This window comes from Colossoma macropomum, unplaced genomic scaffold, assembly GCF_904425465.1.
Source record: "Colossoma macropomum unplaced genomic scaffold, Colossoma_macropomum, whole genome shotgun sequence".
NCBI lineage: Eukaryota > Metazoa > Chordata > Actinopteri > Characiformes > Serrasalmidae > Colossoma > Colossoma macropomum.
The window spans coordinates 10,523,011-10,541,323 of NW_023494791.1; the positions used below are offsets into that span (position 1 = coordinate 10,523,011).

The 18,313-nt window shown below is 39.3% G+C and overlaps 1 protein-coding gene across 1 annotated transcript in view; it reads left to right on the top strand.

Moving 5' to 3' along the window:
- srbd1 (S1 RNA binding domain 1) overlaps positions 1-18,313 on the top strand; it is an 85,438-nt gene that overhangs the window by 50,945 nt on the left and 16,180 nt on the right. The window contains exons 16-18 of the mRNA XM_036573830.1: positions 13,251-13,357; positions 16,132-16,299; positions 17,640-17,789. Of these exons, the coding sequence (XP_036429723.1) occupies positions 13,251-13,357; positions 16,132-16,299; positions 17,640-17,789 (425 nt within the window). The remainder of the gene's footprint in view (positions 1-13,250; positions 13,358-16,131; positions 16,300-17,639; positions 17,790-18,313) is intronic.

The window sequence follows — 18,313 nt, forward strand, 5'->3', positions numbered from 1 at the left end:
CTTCACTGTGCACGCTTGGGCCCCATTATGGGTTTAATTAAGGAATGGGGTTTGAAGTTTTTAGGCTTTTTTGACAATGTTCTATTTATTTATGGTCCAAAGTACACTGTTTCAAAAAGAAACATGGTAGTTCTTTTGAATTTTTTGTATGGTGCTGCTAAGTTAGCGATCTGGTGTACTAGGAGGAATAGAATAGAGAACCGTGGGGGTACTGACCCAGTACTGATGGTCAGAGGATTGATCTTGAAAAGACTCCTTGTTGATTTTACCTACTACACTCTTATTGACAATGTGGACTATTTTTTTGCTGAATGGGGGGGAGGGGGGTTGCTTTGTGAACCTGATGAACTCAGTGGGTTTGTGTTGAATGTGTGAACTGATCTCTGCAGCTCCGCTGAGCTGGTTTTTGTTTTATTTGCTTTTTTTTTCTTCTTTGTTCTATTTGTGATTTTATTTCGAGTTGGTTGTGATACTCTTACGCTGTGGACAATGGTTGATTAAAGGGGTTTTAAAGTCAAGTCTCTCTCCTCTCTTTCTCTTCTATCTCTCTCTTTTTCTGTGTTCTTTGTCTCTTCTGTTCTTCTGTCTCCCTTCCTCCCTCCCTCCCTCCATCTTTTTCTGAATCTCTCTGCCTCCCTCTGTTTCTCTCTGTCTTCCTGTCTCTCTCTCTCTCTCTTTCTCTCGTCTGTCTCTCTCTCTCTCTCTTTCTCTCGTCTGTCTCTCTCTCTCTGTCTCTCTCTCTCTCTCTCTCTCTCTCTCTCTTTGTCGCTGTCTTTCTCTCTGTCTCCTCTCTCTCTTTCTCTCACAGTCTTCTCCCTCTGTCTGTCTGTCTGTCTGTCTTTGTCTCTTCTTCTGTCTCCCTCCCTCTTATCATCCCGCTCAAAATAATGGATTATATAATGGATTGTATGTCATTTTTCATACATCAGTTTTATACTATTTTGTCTTTTGCTAAATAATTTTAAAAGAATTTGAGCTTTAGATTAATCATTTTTAATACAAACATCTTCCACCTCCCTGCCTTCTGTTTTAACCCAAAGCACTGTAAAGTGGTGTATCAGATCTTGGTGTGTCAGAACTTAACCAATAGGTGGGGTTATCGTAACAGACTGAGGGGCTAGTTGTGACGCTCAGTAAAATGTGTCTATGCAAATTGTTTTAAACAATTACTTCAGTACAATTCTATGTCGTTTGAATCAGATGACCTTTCTGGCCGAAATTCATTAAAATGTTTGATCAAAATAAATATGATTAGTGGAAAGAGAACATGGCAAATTATTTTTGTCCACAACAAGGAAACGCTAAGATCAGAACGATAAAATATAAATATATTTTATGTACTGTGCCCTTTATACTTTGCCATCTTTAGTACTGTCTGCTCTAATTTTGATGAATCTGTGTATAACAACTGTCAAAAATTAACTGTTTTGAATTGACATATGGATATGAGATATGGACTTTTCTCACTGTATTCGCTGGGAAGCTTAGTGGTAGCACTGCCTTAAAACTAACCCTGCAGTGTGGAGGCTGTTCTTTCACATGGCCTGGCTAACACTGTATTTACCTACCTCAAAACTGTGCTATATTACAGTCACTAAGAGAGTGATATTAAAATAACGTGTGTGAATTCTGTGACTTATACACACTACTCTGTATTTGAACACTTATGATGGAGAAAAGATAATTTTATGCTGTTCAAACAGTCTTCAGGTTAACTCTTGAGAAATATCTCTCCAGTTTCTGTGGAAATTTGCAAATAATGTTGGTATGAAAATAGAAAAAGATGACCAAAAACATGTTCTACTTGAACCTGTTTAACTACATAAAAAGTGTTTGTGCCTCTCTCTACCCTAGTGTTTATATTCTGAAGAAACACAGACTCAGCTTCAGCGTGTTAGCTCATAAATTCAAAGCGATCTCAATCACTGGCATCAGGAAATTACTATAGCTTTAGGCATCATCTTTAAGAAGAGCTGATGCTTATAAATGGTACAGCAGTAACAACTGGCCCAAACTGCCTTAAGGTGAAGATCCTGTGAGATTTTGTGTGAGTTTGATTTACTGTGGGACAGGTTAGAAAGAAGGCAGGTGATGTCACTTCCATAGACAGTTTCCTTATTTAATATCTCTGTGATTTGCTCTCTGTCATAATCTCTTCCCCAAAGGGAGCAGGAGGAAATGAGGGGAAAACTGATTGACAGTAGGTTGATGATTGATTGATTGATTGATGATGATGGATAGCTCTGGCCTAATGTAGCGTGGGAAAACGCTAGCGAGCCTGTTGTTCATCATCTCTTCACTTGTTTTAGATTTGTAGTGTCACTGTCTGTTGTTTTGGTGCTACTGCTAGAGTCTTTAGCTCATGTATTCTTATGTAGGCTGTTCTTTCCACTCTGTGAAAAATGGGTAATACTGATACAGGCTTGGTGAGCTAAAAATTAAGATTATATTGGCTGATTATTATTTATATGGTTATTTTGTTTTTTTGTTTTTTTTTTGCATTTTGTGCAAGTTTTAATAGTTCCAGGATTGGCAGTTTTTAGTGGTTCTCTTTGCTCGTACCTCTAAGACCTACTTTTGGATATCAGTATTTTCTCACGCTCAGGAGGACTAGCCTAAAGCACTAAGGCTGCGTGGGTGTAGAGAGTCTTCCTGTTCAATTTGGCAGGTGCTTTCCATCTGCAGACCTGTGAACTAAAAGTGAGAGGTGAACAGGTGTGGGGCCTGCACACCTATCAGAATAAGCCGTTAAAATGTCACTCCACTGCCATGTTCTTGCATCATATTATTTACTGCCAGAATCAGTGTCAGTTTTTCCTACTCTCAGCATATTGCTTGTCATACATTTATTATTTTTTTTCACAGCACACTGCGGTCAGGACATGGAGGCTTTTTATTTGAAAAGTAGTAGCGCTGATAGCTGATAATTATTGCCGCATTGTGGCTGGTACCAATTTAAAACATATAATTTTACTCTTTGGGCAGTTTAAATGAGTTCACATTGTAATCCATATGTGAAATGCAATCAGTGTAAGATGGGTGAAAACTCATGGATTGTTGATTTTTTTTTAACATAGCTGATACATAGCTTTTCAGGTATGATATTTTATAGAGATTGTACAAGGACTGAACATTTGTTTTTATATACAAATCTGTTTTCAAAATGCTGCTGCAATTTTAATTATGTCCTACATTATTCAGCAACTTTTTGGGGGGGAAATTTAACCCAGTAACACAGCTTATGAACTGGCAGTCTGGTGCACTACAAGACAGCCAAATGGATGTGCTGGTCTTCCTGTAAAGGTGAGAGGGGAAGTCCAAAGCTTAATAAAATATTTATATATTGCATTTGAATCATATTGTTGGTTAGAAAAAAATCTAATTAAATATTTCCCGCTCTAGACAGTACATAGACAATTTTTCTAAATATTTTGCATTATTTCACACAGGGGTTCCCACCCCTTTCAGAAAAGTATACCAAACAACAGAACCACGTCTTGCCTAAGGACTTAAATTGTGGCATTCTCTTGTTGGTGTAGCATTTGTGTGCTTACCTGGAGGGGGGAATCAAACCCTGTTGCCCAGTATGTATGAGGTCGTGGTGTTGTCCACTATGTTCTCATTTATAGGTAAAAAGTATATTGGCCTAAACTTATGGCCCTTATGCTCATATAAGGTACCTGGGCAGCAACTTGCTTCAAGGGGGATTTGATGCTTTGGGAGATTTGTGGAAAGAGTGACCTCTGGTAATGGTCATCAGGTCTTCCCCAGCTCTGTCCATGCTGTGTGTCAAGCCTCTGTCAGGATGAGCTCAGCTGTTTTCTGCTCTCCCGTGTTTAGGTCTTTCATGTTTTGCTGAAAGCGCAGGTCTCTAGTTACGCAGGAGGCAAAGGGTTGGGAGGTATGTAAAGGGATCCCCCAGTCAAACATCTTTTGTGTTTTCAGCTCTCTCTGGGAAGTGTGTTTTCAGAGCCTGCAGCTGGTTAGATCCACGTTGGATCATGAGGGAGAGGGAGAGCAGAGCGGGGGACTGATTGACATCTTAGAATGGCAGCTTTTCATGAAAAAGCTGTTAACTGGGCCGAGTGTGGACAGAACCACTTTGTTCTGGCACTGGGGCCCATCCAAGCCAAACAGGACCTCGCACCTGAATTTAATCCTGCTCTGTATGTGTGTGAGAGACTCTGACTGGCCTGTTGGAGGTGAAGAGTGGTCAATGCATGTGTTTGTGTTAGTGGTAGCTTATACCTTGCACTGCCTGACTTGTTGGTGTTGAAGCAGAGAGTATTGTATATGGATGTTTGCGAAAACAGAGAGAAGAGTAGAGTGTTGTGTGTGTTTAAAAGCTAGACTCTCCCCATATTTCCCAGATGCTCTAATTGAGTTTGGGCTGTTTTGTCTTCAGGGCTGTCTCTGCAAAGCCGTGTGGATGAGGAACAGAGGGAGAGTATGTATGTGTATGGGTATGTTTGTGTCTAAAAAGCAGATCAGTATCAGGTTCAAGTCAGCCTGGTGTTTATTTAGGCACAGGTAGTGGATCTTAGTTTGATTGCAACAACTCACCCTGTCAGCAAGAGCAGCAAGTAGAGACTGCAGCAGAGACACTAGTCCACAGATATTGTATATGAATTGATGAGCATATCCAGGGGTCGATGTTAACTATTGCCTTGTGCCCTTGGCCACGGCATATTACATTTTGTCTGTTAAAAATGCTGGTGGTCAGAGTGGCTACTTGCCATTGAGGTTTTTTTTTCTGCTTTTAATAAACCACCAGACCCTCTTCCCCACACGTTCACAAAGGCTACATTCACATTACCAGGCTGAAGTGGCACAACCCTGATTTTTTCCATTAATGTGACAAAGATCTGATTTTTTAAGAGCTGTATGGAACACACAATCAGATCTCAGCCACTTTCTTGTGGGGTTCTAGATCAGATAAATATCTGATTCTAAGCCATGTGACCTTAATGAGAACAGTTGTCGGAAGTCATGCATTGTTTTTTTTGTTTTTGTTTTTTTCCCCCCACTGCACATGTGCCATCATTCAGTGTTAATGTGGCAGCGGCACCTAATCTGAAGAATACATCTGACTGTTTTATGCTTTCATCTTGTTCTATTAATGAACAGCTAAGACTGTTTAGAGATTATTATCTTTGCAGTGAAGTTCTACTGGTTAGTTTGTTGCTTGTGGCACACATGGTTCATTCACGTGACGTTATTGATTAGGATGTGCGCGTGCGGGTTGTTTCAGGACGCAGGTTTGGTCATGTTAATGGCAGATTTGAGTCACTTTCCTATCCAAATGTGAACCATCAAGTTAGAAAGATCAGATCTGCGCAAACAATCAGAAGCGAGGAATGAGGCTTGTAATGTAAACATAACCTAAGGTTCACCATTAATAACAAAATACCTACTTTTCTCTGGTCCTAGGTGATATTAAAAAATAATTAACTTAGCTTGATATTTTCTTGAGAAACACACACGGCCTGCTGTAGTTTAGACCTAGTTTCTATGCTGTCTTCAGCTCATATGCTTTTTAAGTGCTAACTGATTTAATTAAAATCTTAAAATAATCACATATTAGTAACGTTGTTTGATAAAAATGTGTTCGCAATGATTTTGACTGATTATGACTGTTGGTGCTAGATGGGCTGGTTTGAGTGTTTCTACAACTGCTGATTTCCTGGATATCAAGCGCAACAGTCTCTAGAGTTTACAATGGTGCAATAAAGAAAAGACATCCAGTGTGCAGTAGTCCAGTGGAGAATGAACAGATTGGTTCGAGCTGACGGAAGGGGTAAGGTAACTGTGACTGTGAGTAGAAAAGCATCTCAGAATGCACAACACGTCGAACCTTGAGGTGGATGGGCTACAACAGCAGAAGACCAGGGGTTCCACTTCAGCCAACAGAAAGCTGAGGTTGCAGTGGGCACAGGCTCTCCAAAACTGGACAGTTGAAGACTGGAAAAATGTAGCCAAGTCTCATGAATCTTGATTTGTGCTGAGGCACACAGAGGGTAGGGTCAAAATTTGGCACAGACAGCATGAATCCATGGACCCAACCTAATTCTACCAGCGGTCCAGGCTGGTGGAGGTGGTGTAATGGTGTGGGGAATGTTGCTACAAAGATATTAGGTTGCATTGAGAGCAAAGGGAGGGCCTACCTAATAAAAAGCTTGGTGTGTGTATACACACACACACACACACACATACACACACACACACACACACACATAAACACACTGTGTGAACATTTTAGGAGAAATGGAATTTGAAATATAATCTAAAATATATTAAAGTACATTCAAATATGAGAACATTTTGTCCTTCTCCTAAGTTAAATAAGTAAAGTTAATATTTCAGAGGTTTTGTTACAACAGCGATGATAGACCAGGATGTAGTGGGGCCTGGAGAGGAATTTTAAATAAAATAAGAGAGTGTTTTGGACCCTGTTCAATTGCTGGTTCTTGAAGTTTGCTTTATTATTGAGGGCCTAAGCCAGTTTTTGATGTTTTTTCTGCCTTGTGATCACAGGTGTAGCCCTAGATTATGTGCCTATTTTTAGTCCCTTGTACTGCGTTGTTCACTCGGGAGTGATATATCTTGGGTATCTTTATTCTTGTGCTCCTGACCTCCAGCAGTGGCAGGCAGCCCACTAGTAGTCACGGATCATTGGCAGTTCACTTGCTCGATTGTATGCCGTTCTTGTGAGTTTTTCTCCCAGTATGTGAGTGCTAATATTCACAGTGGGGGCGTCCCACCTCGTAAATTAGTGTACCCCTGCACATAACTCTCTGTAAATGACTTCAAAAATAGTTGTTGGGGGAGAGAAGGGCCCGCAGTGATTGATGATGTCCTAATGAGTGTGCATTCCTTCGATGGAGCTCAAAGCACCTAGAGGCGACACTTTTTGGGTGTCTTCCTCTCGTAGTCTGCTCAGGGACTGTGAGAACTTTCTCTCCATCCGCGCCTGAGGCCCTCTGCAGCCAATCGGCTGCCAAATACTCAAAATCTAACCCCAGGGTTAGGGCGCAGCTTTATGGGAAACCTGTCCACACACTTCTCGGGTTGCGTCCCGACGTTACAGAGCTGCAGGTTTTTGTAGGTTAAGAACTGAGAAATATTGGTTATTCTTTGTGGAAAGTCCCCCGAGGGTGTGTTGAAAGATTGATGAGCTGCTGTCGGTGGCTTTACTTGCATAGCGATCTGTGTAGAATAGTGATGGTATATAAAATCCTGAAAAAAATTTTGATGTCTGTTTGGTTTGTTGTCGCATCATTGCAAAGTTTTGTTAAAAAGTAATTCAAAAGCATTCGTCCAGCTCTTCCTACATATCGTTGAAACACGTTTTTGTTTGTCCGTTTTTTTTTTTCCCATCAGACATGCATTTCAAAAGCATACTGACTTAGCTGTCACTTCTCTAAGGTTCCAGTGAGAGTACATGGTGGTATTTTGCTTGAACTTTTTCACTTTGCATGAAAACTCCATGGTATTGTAGTTGTTTTCTGTTATTGTTTACCATCAGATATGCTTAACTAGGCTCTGAAATATGTTACTGTATTGTTCCTCTCTCCAGGACCAACTCTTATGTAACTTTTATAAATTGTAGGCAAGTGTACATGACTCTTCTGACCACCAGAGATATTTCTATAGCTCATGTAGCATTAAATGACCCCTAAGGACCTTTATTTTTTTTAGCTGTCAGATTCCGTCTCAAAGGGCCTCTAGTGTGAGAGTCATAATGTCACACTACTTCAGTGTGAAAACAAAGTCTAATGGCGCTTTCTAATGGCATCACAAATTTGAGGGAAAAATAAATCCATTGATTGGTGATGGTGTTCCAGTAGTGCATATACCAACAAAGTCAGGCATCTGGCTGTCAGAACGCTATGCTAATCTTCTGCATCCCCTTGTCTTTGACCTGTTTAATAGGACAATCAATCTTTCAGTCCTCCCTGTCATCAAAACCTACAGAATTAAAGAGCTGCTCCTTCCAGTATCTCTTTCCTGGTGGTTCATGTCAATTCATTTTACTATCGTCATTAGCTTGTACTTTCTGAAGTTGCTCCCCTTGCTTTGGCACCAGTTTCCCAGTTCTCCAGTCAACCTCTGGTCTGCTTTACCATGTCCATTAACACCTCTGGCACAAAAGCACAGGGCCCCCGAGGCAGAACCCTTTGGAACCCCGCAGTAATCACCACTCATTTTATCCCTGTGTTAGTCATTTTGGGATTGGGCATTAAAACATCAGCACCTTCACACTAGAAGAGATGAAACATCATGCTGAAGACCGATGCGCAATAGATAACTTTTTTAAAAAAAATGCTAAACCTGTTCTCTGCCAGAGTTTTGTTAGGCACAGCACTCACACTTCTTTTGGCTGTTCCTAAGAAGGGCCGTAGTTCAGAGGTGTGATTTTTAGAAGATTCGTCCAGAAATACAGTTTGAGCAGTTTTTACCGTACCTCATGCACAGGAGCAAATTTTCTAACAAATTTACATTTTCTAAGTGTTGAAAACAGTGTGCAAGAAGCCCTTGGAAACTGTAATTGTTTTCTGCTGTCATTTTAGTCTTTGGGTTTTTGTAGGAACATCTGTTGCTCAGACCATCCTCCTCTTCTGTCTCTGTTTTCACAGTCCTCATGCAGTGTGCTTGATCACAATGGATCTTGGTGCTTCGAACTGCGCACTGCACCGCATTATGGCTAATCTGAACCATAATTATGCTGGGATATCATAAGTCAGCCCATGGTGATTGAACATTATCTACTACTGAAATATAGTGGAACGCTGGGATGGAAAAAAAGAAAGGCTGGAATAAAATCAAGTTTGAAAGTAATCTTTCAAGTATATTATAACTCACCCTTACACAGAAGACATAAGTCCTTGTTGTAGGGCTTGCATTGAAGTTTCAGTCTCCTATTTTTAAAGGGCCCATATAGTACATTTTTGTTGTTTTTTTTACATTTTTTCCACTAAAGGACTGCTTGTGACATTTGAGTGAATTTATGTACTGTAAACAGACCAAATTTTTTATATGACCATTTTCCTTGATATACCCTAGAATTAAAAAGGCTTTTTTAAATTTATTTAGTTTTTTTTCCCGCAGTGCCTTTAAGACTGATATATGAAAATAAGCTACTTTCTGATTGGCTGCAGTGTTTTGTGCCTCATTCAAAAAGCAGGGCTGAAACACTCCTTATAACTTCAGCGTGAGTAGGCAGTGCTGTAAAGTTGGGATAGTAAATTCAAAGCAGAATGTTTTAGCAGCTTAGCTTCCATATATGGACTTTATGCAGCGAGGAGCGAAAGGTATATTTTAAAACAGTTTTTTTTTACTTCACTAATCATTTTCCTTTAAAAGAAAACAAAGTGATGTGGGACTTGCTTGTTTCTTGCTTGGAAACAGCAAAAAACTGGCAGTACAGTATGTCTATCCTTGACTTAATAACCTACGGACCATTAATGTATATGATCCAAACTTACACTGCCATATTCCTGTCCCATATTTCTCCTATTCAAATACTAACACTCTCTCAAAGTAAACCACCGTGTCTAAATATGTGGAAAATATACTGTCTGTGTCTCTGTTTATTATTTCTGCCTTTTCCTGTGTGTATGAGAGAGAGAAAGTGAATGAGTAAGTGTATGTGTGTATGGGGGATTGAATGTGTATATTACGTTAATTGTAAAAGGGCCATAGGCATTTACTTCTGTTTAATACAGTGAATTTGTATTCATGCAAACACAATAGTGCACTCAACCAACTTTAGAGCCCACAAACACAGATTGGTATTAGATTCAGATATACATTGACTATTAGCTCATCTATTCCACACATCATGTGTCTATAGGTCTGTGTTGCTGCCCTTTAATGAAAGGGACCTCTGTTGGACTTTCCCCAAATGAGGTGATTACAGGAGTAGAGTGCTAAATCTCTCACTGCACTGTGTTCTCTCTTAAGTTTTAATACTCTTCTATGTGATTATAAGTCTAATGTGTGACACAGAGGTCATGCGAATATCTTTAATCATGCTGTGCCTGTGCGGGTGGGTGTTTGTTTTGAAACACACTTCATCAAAAGAAGCTGGAATTTTCTGTGTTCTTTGGATTGTGTGTAGAGCAAGCCTTCAAGTCTATGAAGTTCTTTTTACAACTGCGGAGTTTCTAAAAAAGCCCCGTGTTCAGCCACTGATATGTTTTGCAGGAACACATATGAAGTGGTGCTGAAGTGTTCCACTTGAAGTGGAGCATTATCAAGTAAAGCTACTTATTGGGTTGCTTTTAATCTCTGTATATTTTGATACAGCGTAGACCAGTGGTCTGCAGGTATAAAGGGCTAACTTATGTTAGGTTCTGTAAATAGTTTAAAAAATCAATAAATTAGTAAAAAAAATCACTAAAAATTAATAAAGAAAAGTTATAAAAAGTTTATAAATCTTTTAACGAAATTACACAAGCTTGCCAAGCGTGTGTGCAATTTGGTAAAAACTAGTGAATTAACTTTTTTTCAATTTTTATAAAATGTACAAATTCGTTTTTAAATAAAAAAACTATTAACAGTACATAAAACATAAAATATGCTTTTACATACAATGATAGCCTTGTAGGACCTCGAAGTGCCTCTTAGCTGAAGCTTTAGCATAGCTAGAAAACGCTTGCTAGATTAGGCCCAATCCCTGCCAGTCTGCATTGATGGCAGAGGAGCGGTAAAGTTCAGAAACACGCTTTTGGTTTTTAGTTAATTTAGGGAATCATTTCAAGCAGAAGCAATTATTTATTATCGTCCACCCCGATTCTTCAGTGATATGCAGCTGAAGTCAGCTATTCGCCAGCATAAAGCATAAAATAAGCATAAAAATTGCTGTTAGTATACTGATGTCTCAGTAGCTAGCTAGCTAAATTTCCTGTTCCACCTTAAATGGTGCTGCGGTTCAGAATGTAACTGCTGCACCATTTAAGGTGGAATGGCAAATTTAGCTAGCTAGTTACCTAGACATCAGCATGCTACTAGCGATTTTCTTGTTTGTTATGAAGAATATACATTGAAACGACATTAAACTAAGATAATAATAGAGAATATATATATATATATATTCATCATAACACTCTGTTTGGAGTGTTCCTCTGAAAAACATCAGTTTGGAGGTATCTCAACAAAAATTAGGATACCCTACCCCTAGGCATGATTGTGCGAAACGGTGGGGTAGGACTAAGTGGTAGGGGCAAGAAGTGAAATGGAATTGGGCCTTAGTTGTAGTTGCCTTAACTGTGCTAACAATAGTAGTGTAGGCTTAGAAAAACACTGTAAAACACTGAAAAATAAAACAAATGTAAGTAGGGCTGCACAAGAAATAATTTTTAATTGCTATTGTGATGAGTTTCCACAATAAAAACATTGTTAAGGGCTGCGATAACAGAATGGTTCAAATTCTCTTACACATTAGGTTGGCAAGAATGTAGCATTAAAAGCCCGACCAGTGCTTCCCTATGCTGGGCTTGAACGCTGCTCTCCCAGGAGGAGAGCAGGCAAGTTAACCACGCTAAATAGCCAATTACAAAACACCAACATGCACAGCTGTATCCTGACCTACTAGCCTGTAGAAGTGTTTGAAACATAAGGAAAACATGTTCTCACTCTGAGTGCTGTGTGTAAAATACATAGACTGTCACAATTATTCATCATTATAATGAGATTTTTAATAAATTAAATATTTTATAAATATATAAATCTTTTTTGGCCTATATTGAAAAAATTTACATGTGCATGTAGCCTGACTGCAAACATGAATGCAAAAAACTGTTGAGGGACTCTCAACTGTTTTTACACTGAAGCACCTTGTTGGAACTCGCTCATATTTCACAGGCTTCAAATTCTCTGCAAAGGGCCGCTATTAGCAGCCAAACAGCTTTTGATGTGCCATATATATGCAATGCTTTGCATCAGTGACACTGTGTATCCTTACTCAGCCTTTCAGTGCACAAAATAGGCTTGCTGTTCTGACGTAAGCAGCTATTAGTATTTCATAATTTTTATTTTACACAATAATTAATGATGCCTTTGTAATTGTGTTTTTTACTATTTCCTTAAGTTTAGTTAGTTGCATTTCTGTTCACAAAGAAATACTGTCGGTACTTGCAGTACATCCTGTCAGAGATACTCCATTTTAACAGTAATTTATCCTACCTAATGTTGACACAGCGATATCCAACAGCTTTATTGAACATTGCATTTTATGTCCATATTGTACAGCCTGTCAAATAATAATTAAAAAAAAACACTTTGTGCACCAAAGAGATTGTGCATAAAGGTCACTGGCTTAGGCTTCATTTGTCCATTCTGTATGTGGTCTTGACTTGTCCCATTGCTGACTAAGCACAAGGCCTTAGTTATTATGGAAATCTAATTTCTGGAGATGAGTCTTCATCTCACTGAGATAGTAAAGAGAAAAGCTGTTTTGCCCCTCTACCAGGGCTTTTAACAATGGTAACGTTTTCCATATGGTTAAGAGTCCCTGTGCAATTCAGACAAAGGCTGGTCAGAATTCCCCACTTGCTCCTAATTTTTGTCAGTTTTGGATTCTGCTCTGTGGTTTTCTTCCCTTTGAATTCCATCTCCATTAAAAAATGCCTCCAAAGTGTGAAAAGTTCGGTTGGATTAACTTTATCAATTCCCTGCGCTTAATGGAAAACCCCTGCGAGTGGACTTTGAAGTGTCACAGGCGCTTTCCAACAAAAACAGGCTCCGAACTTCTCTCCATCTCTCTTGAGGCGAAGCGATCCATGCTCTGCTGCTTTCCTTGTCTCTTCACACAGCCCGGCATGAAGACCACAAGGTATTCAGGGTTAGGTTCTGACCGCCGCTCACACAACACTGGCCTTGTGGAAAGACTTGTTTTCAGAATATGACTTCGACAGCACTCAATAATGTTCAGATAACTATCTCCTCCTAAATGGATCATAGTGTGGCCACAGATTTTGCAAAAGCAACTTGGGACATGGAGTTTTAATTAAAGACTAGGCTACTTTATGGTGTTGTGAAACTGTCAGTCATATTGGTAGATTTTATTTTTTGGCATGTGTGGCTCTGGCGCATCAAGATAAAAGGTTCATGTAAGTTAATACAAGTAGATTTAAATATTGTACATGAAACTGCAGTAGTCCAAGGATGAACAGCTCTGTTTCCATTTCTTGACGCTTTCTTGCTTGCCTTGCACACACACATAAAGCCCTGTTGGTCACTCTTTCCAGCACGACGTGTCGCAGAGTTTGCTGAAGGCGGCGCTGGACGGCGTGGTGCAGGAGTGTGTGAGCTTCGTGGGAGTGGACATCAACATCTGCTCTGAGACGCTGATGAGGTACAAGCCAAATAGTTTCCAGCAGCAGTCACAACATGGCAACTTCACACTCGCCTCCCACTACTGCTCACCGCTCTGTTTAGTCTGACGCCCTACTCAGCCTGAGCCAGACTGCAGCCATACACACCTACATACCTACACACTCTCACAAGCAAGTTGTTTTATACATTTATATTCACACACTCACACTCCAGCTAAATCTTTTAGTCACATATTCTCTCACACACACACACACACACACACACTAGTAGGATTTTTCAATTATACTGATGCCCACACACATTACTTTTTTCTTGTAGTCTGTTACCTTTTCTTGTAGGTTTTTTGTAGTATGTCTTAAATGTTTAGTGTTATCATCAAAAGTGACTTTATGGCATCGCTCCAGAGAGACGTTTCTGGACCTTTATTTTTCAAAGTTTACACTTATCACTGTGCAAAAGTCCTAGGTGTTTAAGATGATATGTAAAGCTATTTATCTGGGCAATAAGCATTTCGCTGCTGTTGGAACAAAACCTTTTTTCGCTGCTGTCAGAATAAAATTCCATTTTTATTTTTCAGTTTTTGACATAATTTTTTTGTAAATTTCATGATAAATGGACCAAAAGTAATGGCCCAAAATTACTTGTAAAAGTCAGGTTGCATTGATCTCTCGCTGTGCAGTCAGTTGTAGTCTGACTACACGTTAGTCCAGCTTGTTACTGAGGTAGTAGACAGGAGAGCGATCCATGGAAGGACTGGAGTTAGCCTAGCATGGACATCTTGCTATGCCTCTATTTCCTCTCGGCCTCTTCTCCCTCAGTCAGCTGCATTAGTCGGCTCCATGGGGACACATCTGCTACTGAGAGTGTGAACTGTAAACTTTCAGCACTGTCTGATGGTCATAGATGTAAGCACGAGTTTATGGGACGCACGTCTGAGACAAATGACTTGAGAAATTCAGACACGAAACAACATTTAGCACCATTTCTGCCGAACCCAGGGAATGCTAAATTTAGCATTTTGGAAAGAAAAACATAAAATGTGACGTGCATATTTAATATTTTCTGTTTTTCCAATATGTTAAAGGTGGCAAATAAATATTACTTGTTAACATATTTTCACTTATAACACCACTACTATGGACTGCTACTAATAGCACTTGAATAAATGCTAATAAACATGCCCTGAAGAAGGCACAAACCACTACGTTTGGGCATTTTTTAACAGTCCAGTAAGGACATGGCAATACAATAAAGACATTTTATTTTAAGGAGTGTCTTGGTTTGGTGAGTTTTTTTTTCCCCTATTTTTTCCATCTTTTAATACAAATAAACATTTGATGTGTGTCTCCTCAAGCTCTCCTCAAGGGGTCTAGTATGTACACTTAAAATTCAGTACTATTTTTTTAATTAGTCCTTCATTAAGTTAAATCAGATGTACTGCTGATGGAATTTAACAAATACGTGCAATAGCTGGAGTTCACCTCTGTCCTGTATTTGTCTAACCAACATATTAGCAACTCTCTTAAAAAAAACAAAAATCATGTTGCATCTTGTATATTTGTGTTTATTCTAATGTTATATACATTTTTACTGGTGCCCAAGACTTGTGCACAGTACTGTACTTTCTCAAAAACATCAAAACATGTACAAACTGTTCTACTCTGAAGCAGTGACCGTGCTGTTTTATACTATACATACAGTCTTCACACACTGGTCTGTGCATATATAATCCTTGTAATAATAAAATAGTCTAACACAAAAAAACTACATATTTTTGCTGTCATGGCAATGTAATAGCAAAATGTTTACTTTGCTGGTAATTGGAGCTTAGATTAATACAATAGCAATACAAAATCCCTGTCTATGTGCTATTTCTGTGTGTTCCTCTGTCTTAAGTGCGAACCTTTTATTTCCTTTATAAACACATACAGGCAAATTACAGCGAGACACACACCACCCCATACCAAGAAAGTGAATACTAAATGCGCAGTGTTGGACTGCTCCTTTTACTGAAGGTGGCCAAACTCTATGCTGCTGCACCTGAAAACTATATTATGTCATGAAGGGCCAGAAGTGGTAGAGTGTGAAACAGGCAGAGATCAGGTCATCTGTTTACCTGACTATAAATGAGTTCTCAGCTCCAGAACTCCAGACACACACACATGTGCACGCACACACACACGCGCACACACACACACACACACACTCGCACTCTACACATTCGCGACTCCAGCATTCAGACCTTATTTATAAGTGATGACATACTATGTTTACATAGCTGCTTTTGGAGGGAGCTGTCACTTCAAATTGTTCACGCCATGTCACCAAAAAACGTTCAAAGCCTGCCTGTTATATATGAAAAGGTCACAAAGATTATGAGCTCTTCGGAAACCTTTTGGTAACTCCTCTGGAAAATGTTCTCAATATTTGTACTAATCTTTCACACATGAATATGTAAGGATTAGATTAGTATGAAATAGAATTTCCATGCTCCTGGATGGATGTTCAAAGTACAGTCTTTCAGTCAGAATATATGTTGAGAAAAGGGGATTGACCTATGAAGCTATGACTAATACCAAAAACAAACAGGATTTGAAAGTTGCAGTTAGAAGAGAATGACAAGAAATGTGAAAAGTCAGTGCCTTTTGAGTGTGCAGGGGTGTATAAAGTCCCATAGGGGTGTGTGTTGTGTTACAAGGTTTAAAGAAGAGGATAAGGAAGATTTTACAGTAACTACTGAAAAGAATATTGTCAGGAGCACAGTGACATGAGCGTCTGTTTGTGTGTTGGCAGACATGTTGCAGGTCTTAATGCTGGCCGGGCACGGAGCATAGTGGAGTGGAGAGAGAAGAACGGGCCCTTTCTGAATCGAGAGCAGCTGAAGCTGGTGAAAGGCCTCGGCCCAAAGAGCTTCCAGCAGTGTGCCGGATTTGTTCGCATCAACCCTGAGTCCATACGCAGGTACTGGCCAGCTGCTGTTACGGATAGATGTGATCTCTTAGGCTTTGTTCAGACAAGCAGCTCAGAATCTGACTTTTTGGCATATCTGATTTGAGCAGGAAAGATTTTCTTGAAGCCATGTGAAATCTGACCTTTTCCATACAGATTTAAGCCACATTTGGATTTTTGTCTTTTTGTCCTTCTTGAAATCAGAGTGTGCCACAAGAAAAGGCTACTCTTGCCTGCCCCACCCTAGTCAGCCATTACTATGACAACTAATGTAGCTTAGAGGTTACTACCTGATTCAAGCCTGAAAAGGGTAAAGTTCATCGGTACATCAGTCACAGTCACACCATAGATGAAGAGAAGAATGAATTTGGTTGATGGACGTCACAGCAAATCTTTGTCCTTGCTTGTTTAGCGTGCCCAAATTGTATTAAAAGGAACTTCAAATAGTAAGACATCTTTACTTTAATATGATGTAAATACCTTAAACTACGAAAATATATTGTGAAAAACACAAAACATTTTGTTTAATTTCAACTACATATTTAATAGTTAAAGGTATTTACCCCACATCATACTAGCTGGGATTCCTTTTAAGCATTCCTACAAGTAATCGTAGTAGCAGGAGGAACTTAAGTGCAATGAGGTTGACAGTTGATGATAGGAGGGTAGGTACTGTTCTCTGCCAGGTACAATTGGAAATTCAGCAAAAATATGCTAATAATAAATACTGTATTGTATTACAGATGACTAAAATAGCAGTTTATCCCAGCCTAACATTTTCTGTCAGTCAACTCAGATGCTTAGTAACCAATCTAAATGCTGTAAACCTGTATCTGCTTTAATCCATCTCTGTTAGTGTGTGCAAGCAAGTTCGGGTTTCAAATTTAGCAGTACCAGTTGGCCTTAATTGGGTCAGGTCTCAGAATCATGGGATGGGTTGAGTTTTGGTTTCCTGCTCATGCAGACTTATAATGTAGATATGTGAGCAAATGTGACTATAGTGTGGTCATGCTAAACAGATTCGGTCATTTAAAAGGTGCAAAAAGGGCACTCTGGCTAAAGTCAGATTTAACTAACAAGTCAGATTTACCCTGCCGTGTTTGAACGAAGCTTTAGATGTGTAGATTGTTGCTTCCTTCTGATTTTATTTTATTAAAGAGGACTAGTTTATGCATTTGAGTTTTTTATTATATCAAATCAGCACTTATCTTTTTCCCATACTGACCAGTCTAACAAAATATGACCTACACTAAGAGTTTGAAGATTTTGTTAATTTCACTGTTAAAGAACTGACACTTTAGTTTCTATGTACTTTTCCAATTACAAAGCTATGACGTTCTGTGTTTATACAGTTATGGCTCTAGTGGAAGTGCAGACTCTACAGCTGCTGAGAAGCCAACAGCTAAGAAGAGCAAAGCCAAAACCTCCAGCAGCATCTCTAACCAGCCTAACCCTCTGGACCAAACGTGCATCCACCCTGAGTCCTACGGCATCGCCATGAGGTGAGAGCAGTATATCACTAATGTAGCACTCTGTTCCACTTGCAAGGACACTCTGCTCGGTAACAGTCCATTGATAGCTTGGACAGCGTGTGGAGGGGGGTTGGTAGCTGTATGTGTGTGTGTTATTTTTTGGTACATTTTAAGGACAAAATCAAGAAAAAAGGGTAGACTGCATTTTAGAAAATTCTTTTGTTTTTACATTTTTTTTACATTTGGTTTATGCGATTAATGTTAGAGTTGGGTTTAGCATTAGGCCTAAAGCCTTCTTATTACATAAGAGTACTTACATATGCCTCATATGTAAGCGCCATATGTCACTGCCCCAAAAAAAAATGTATCTCCATTGTCCATTTTTCATTGTCCTATATCCCTTGAACGCAGGAGCCATGATTTGCATTGTGTGACAGTTTCATGATGAATGGATCAATAGAAATGCTCCAGACTGCCCTTTTTTTACATTAACTTACCTTGAAAGGTAAAAAACATTTTACCTTCTCCTGTAAAGTTGCCGTTATGTTGACACA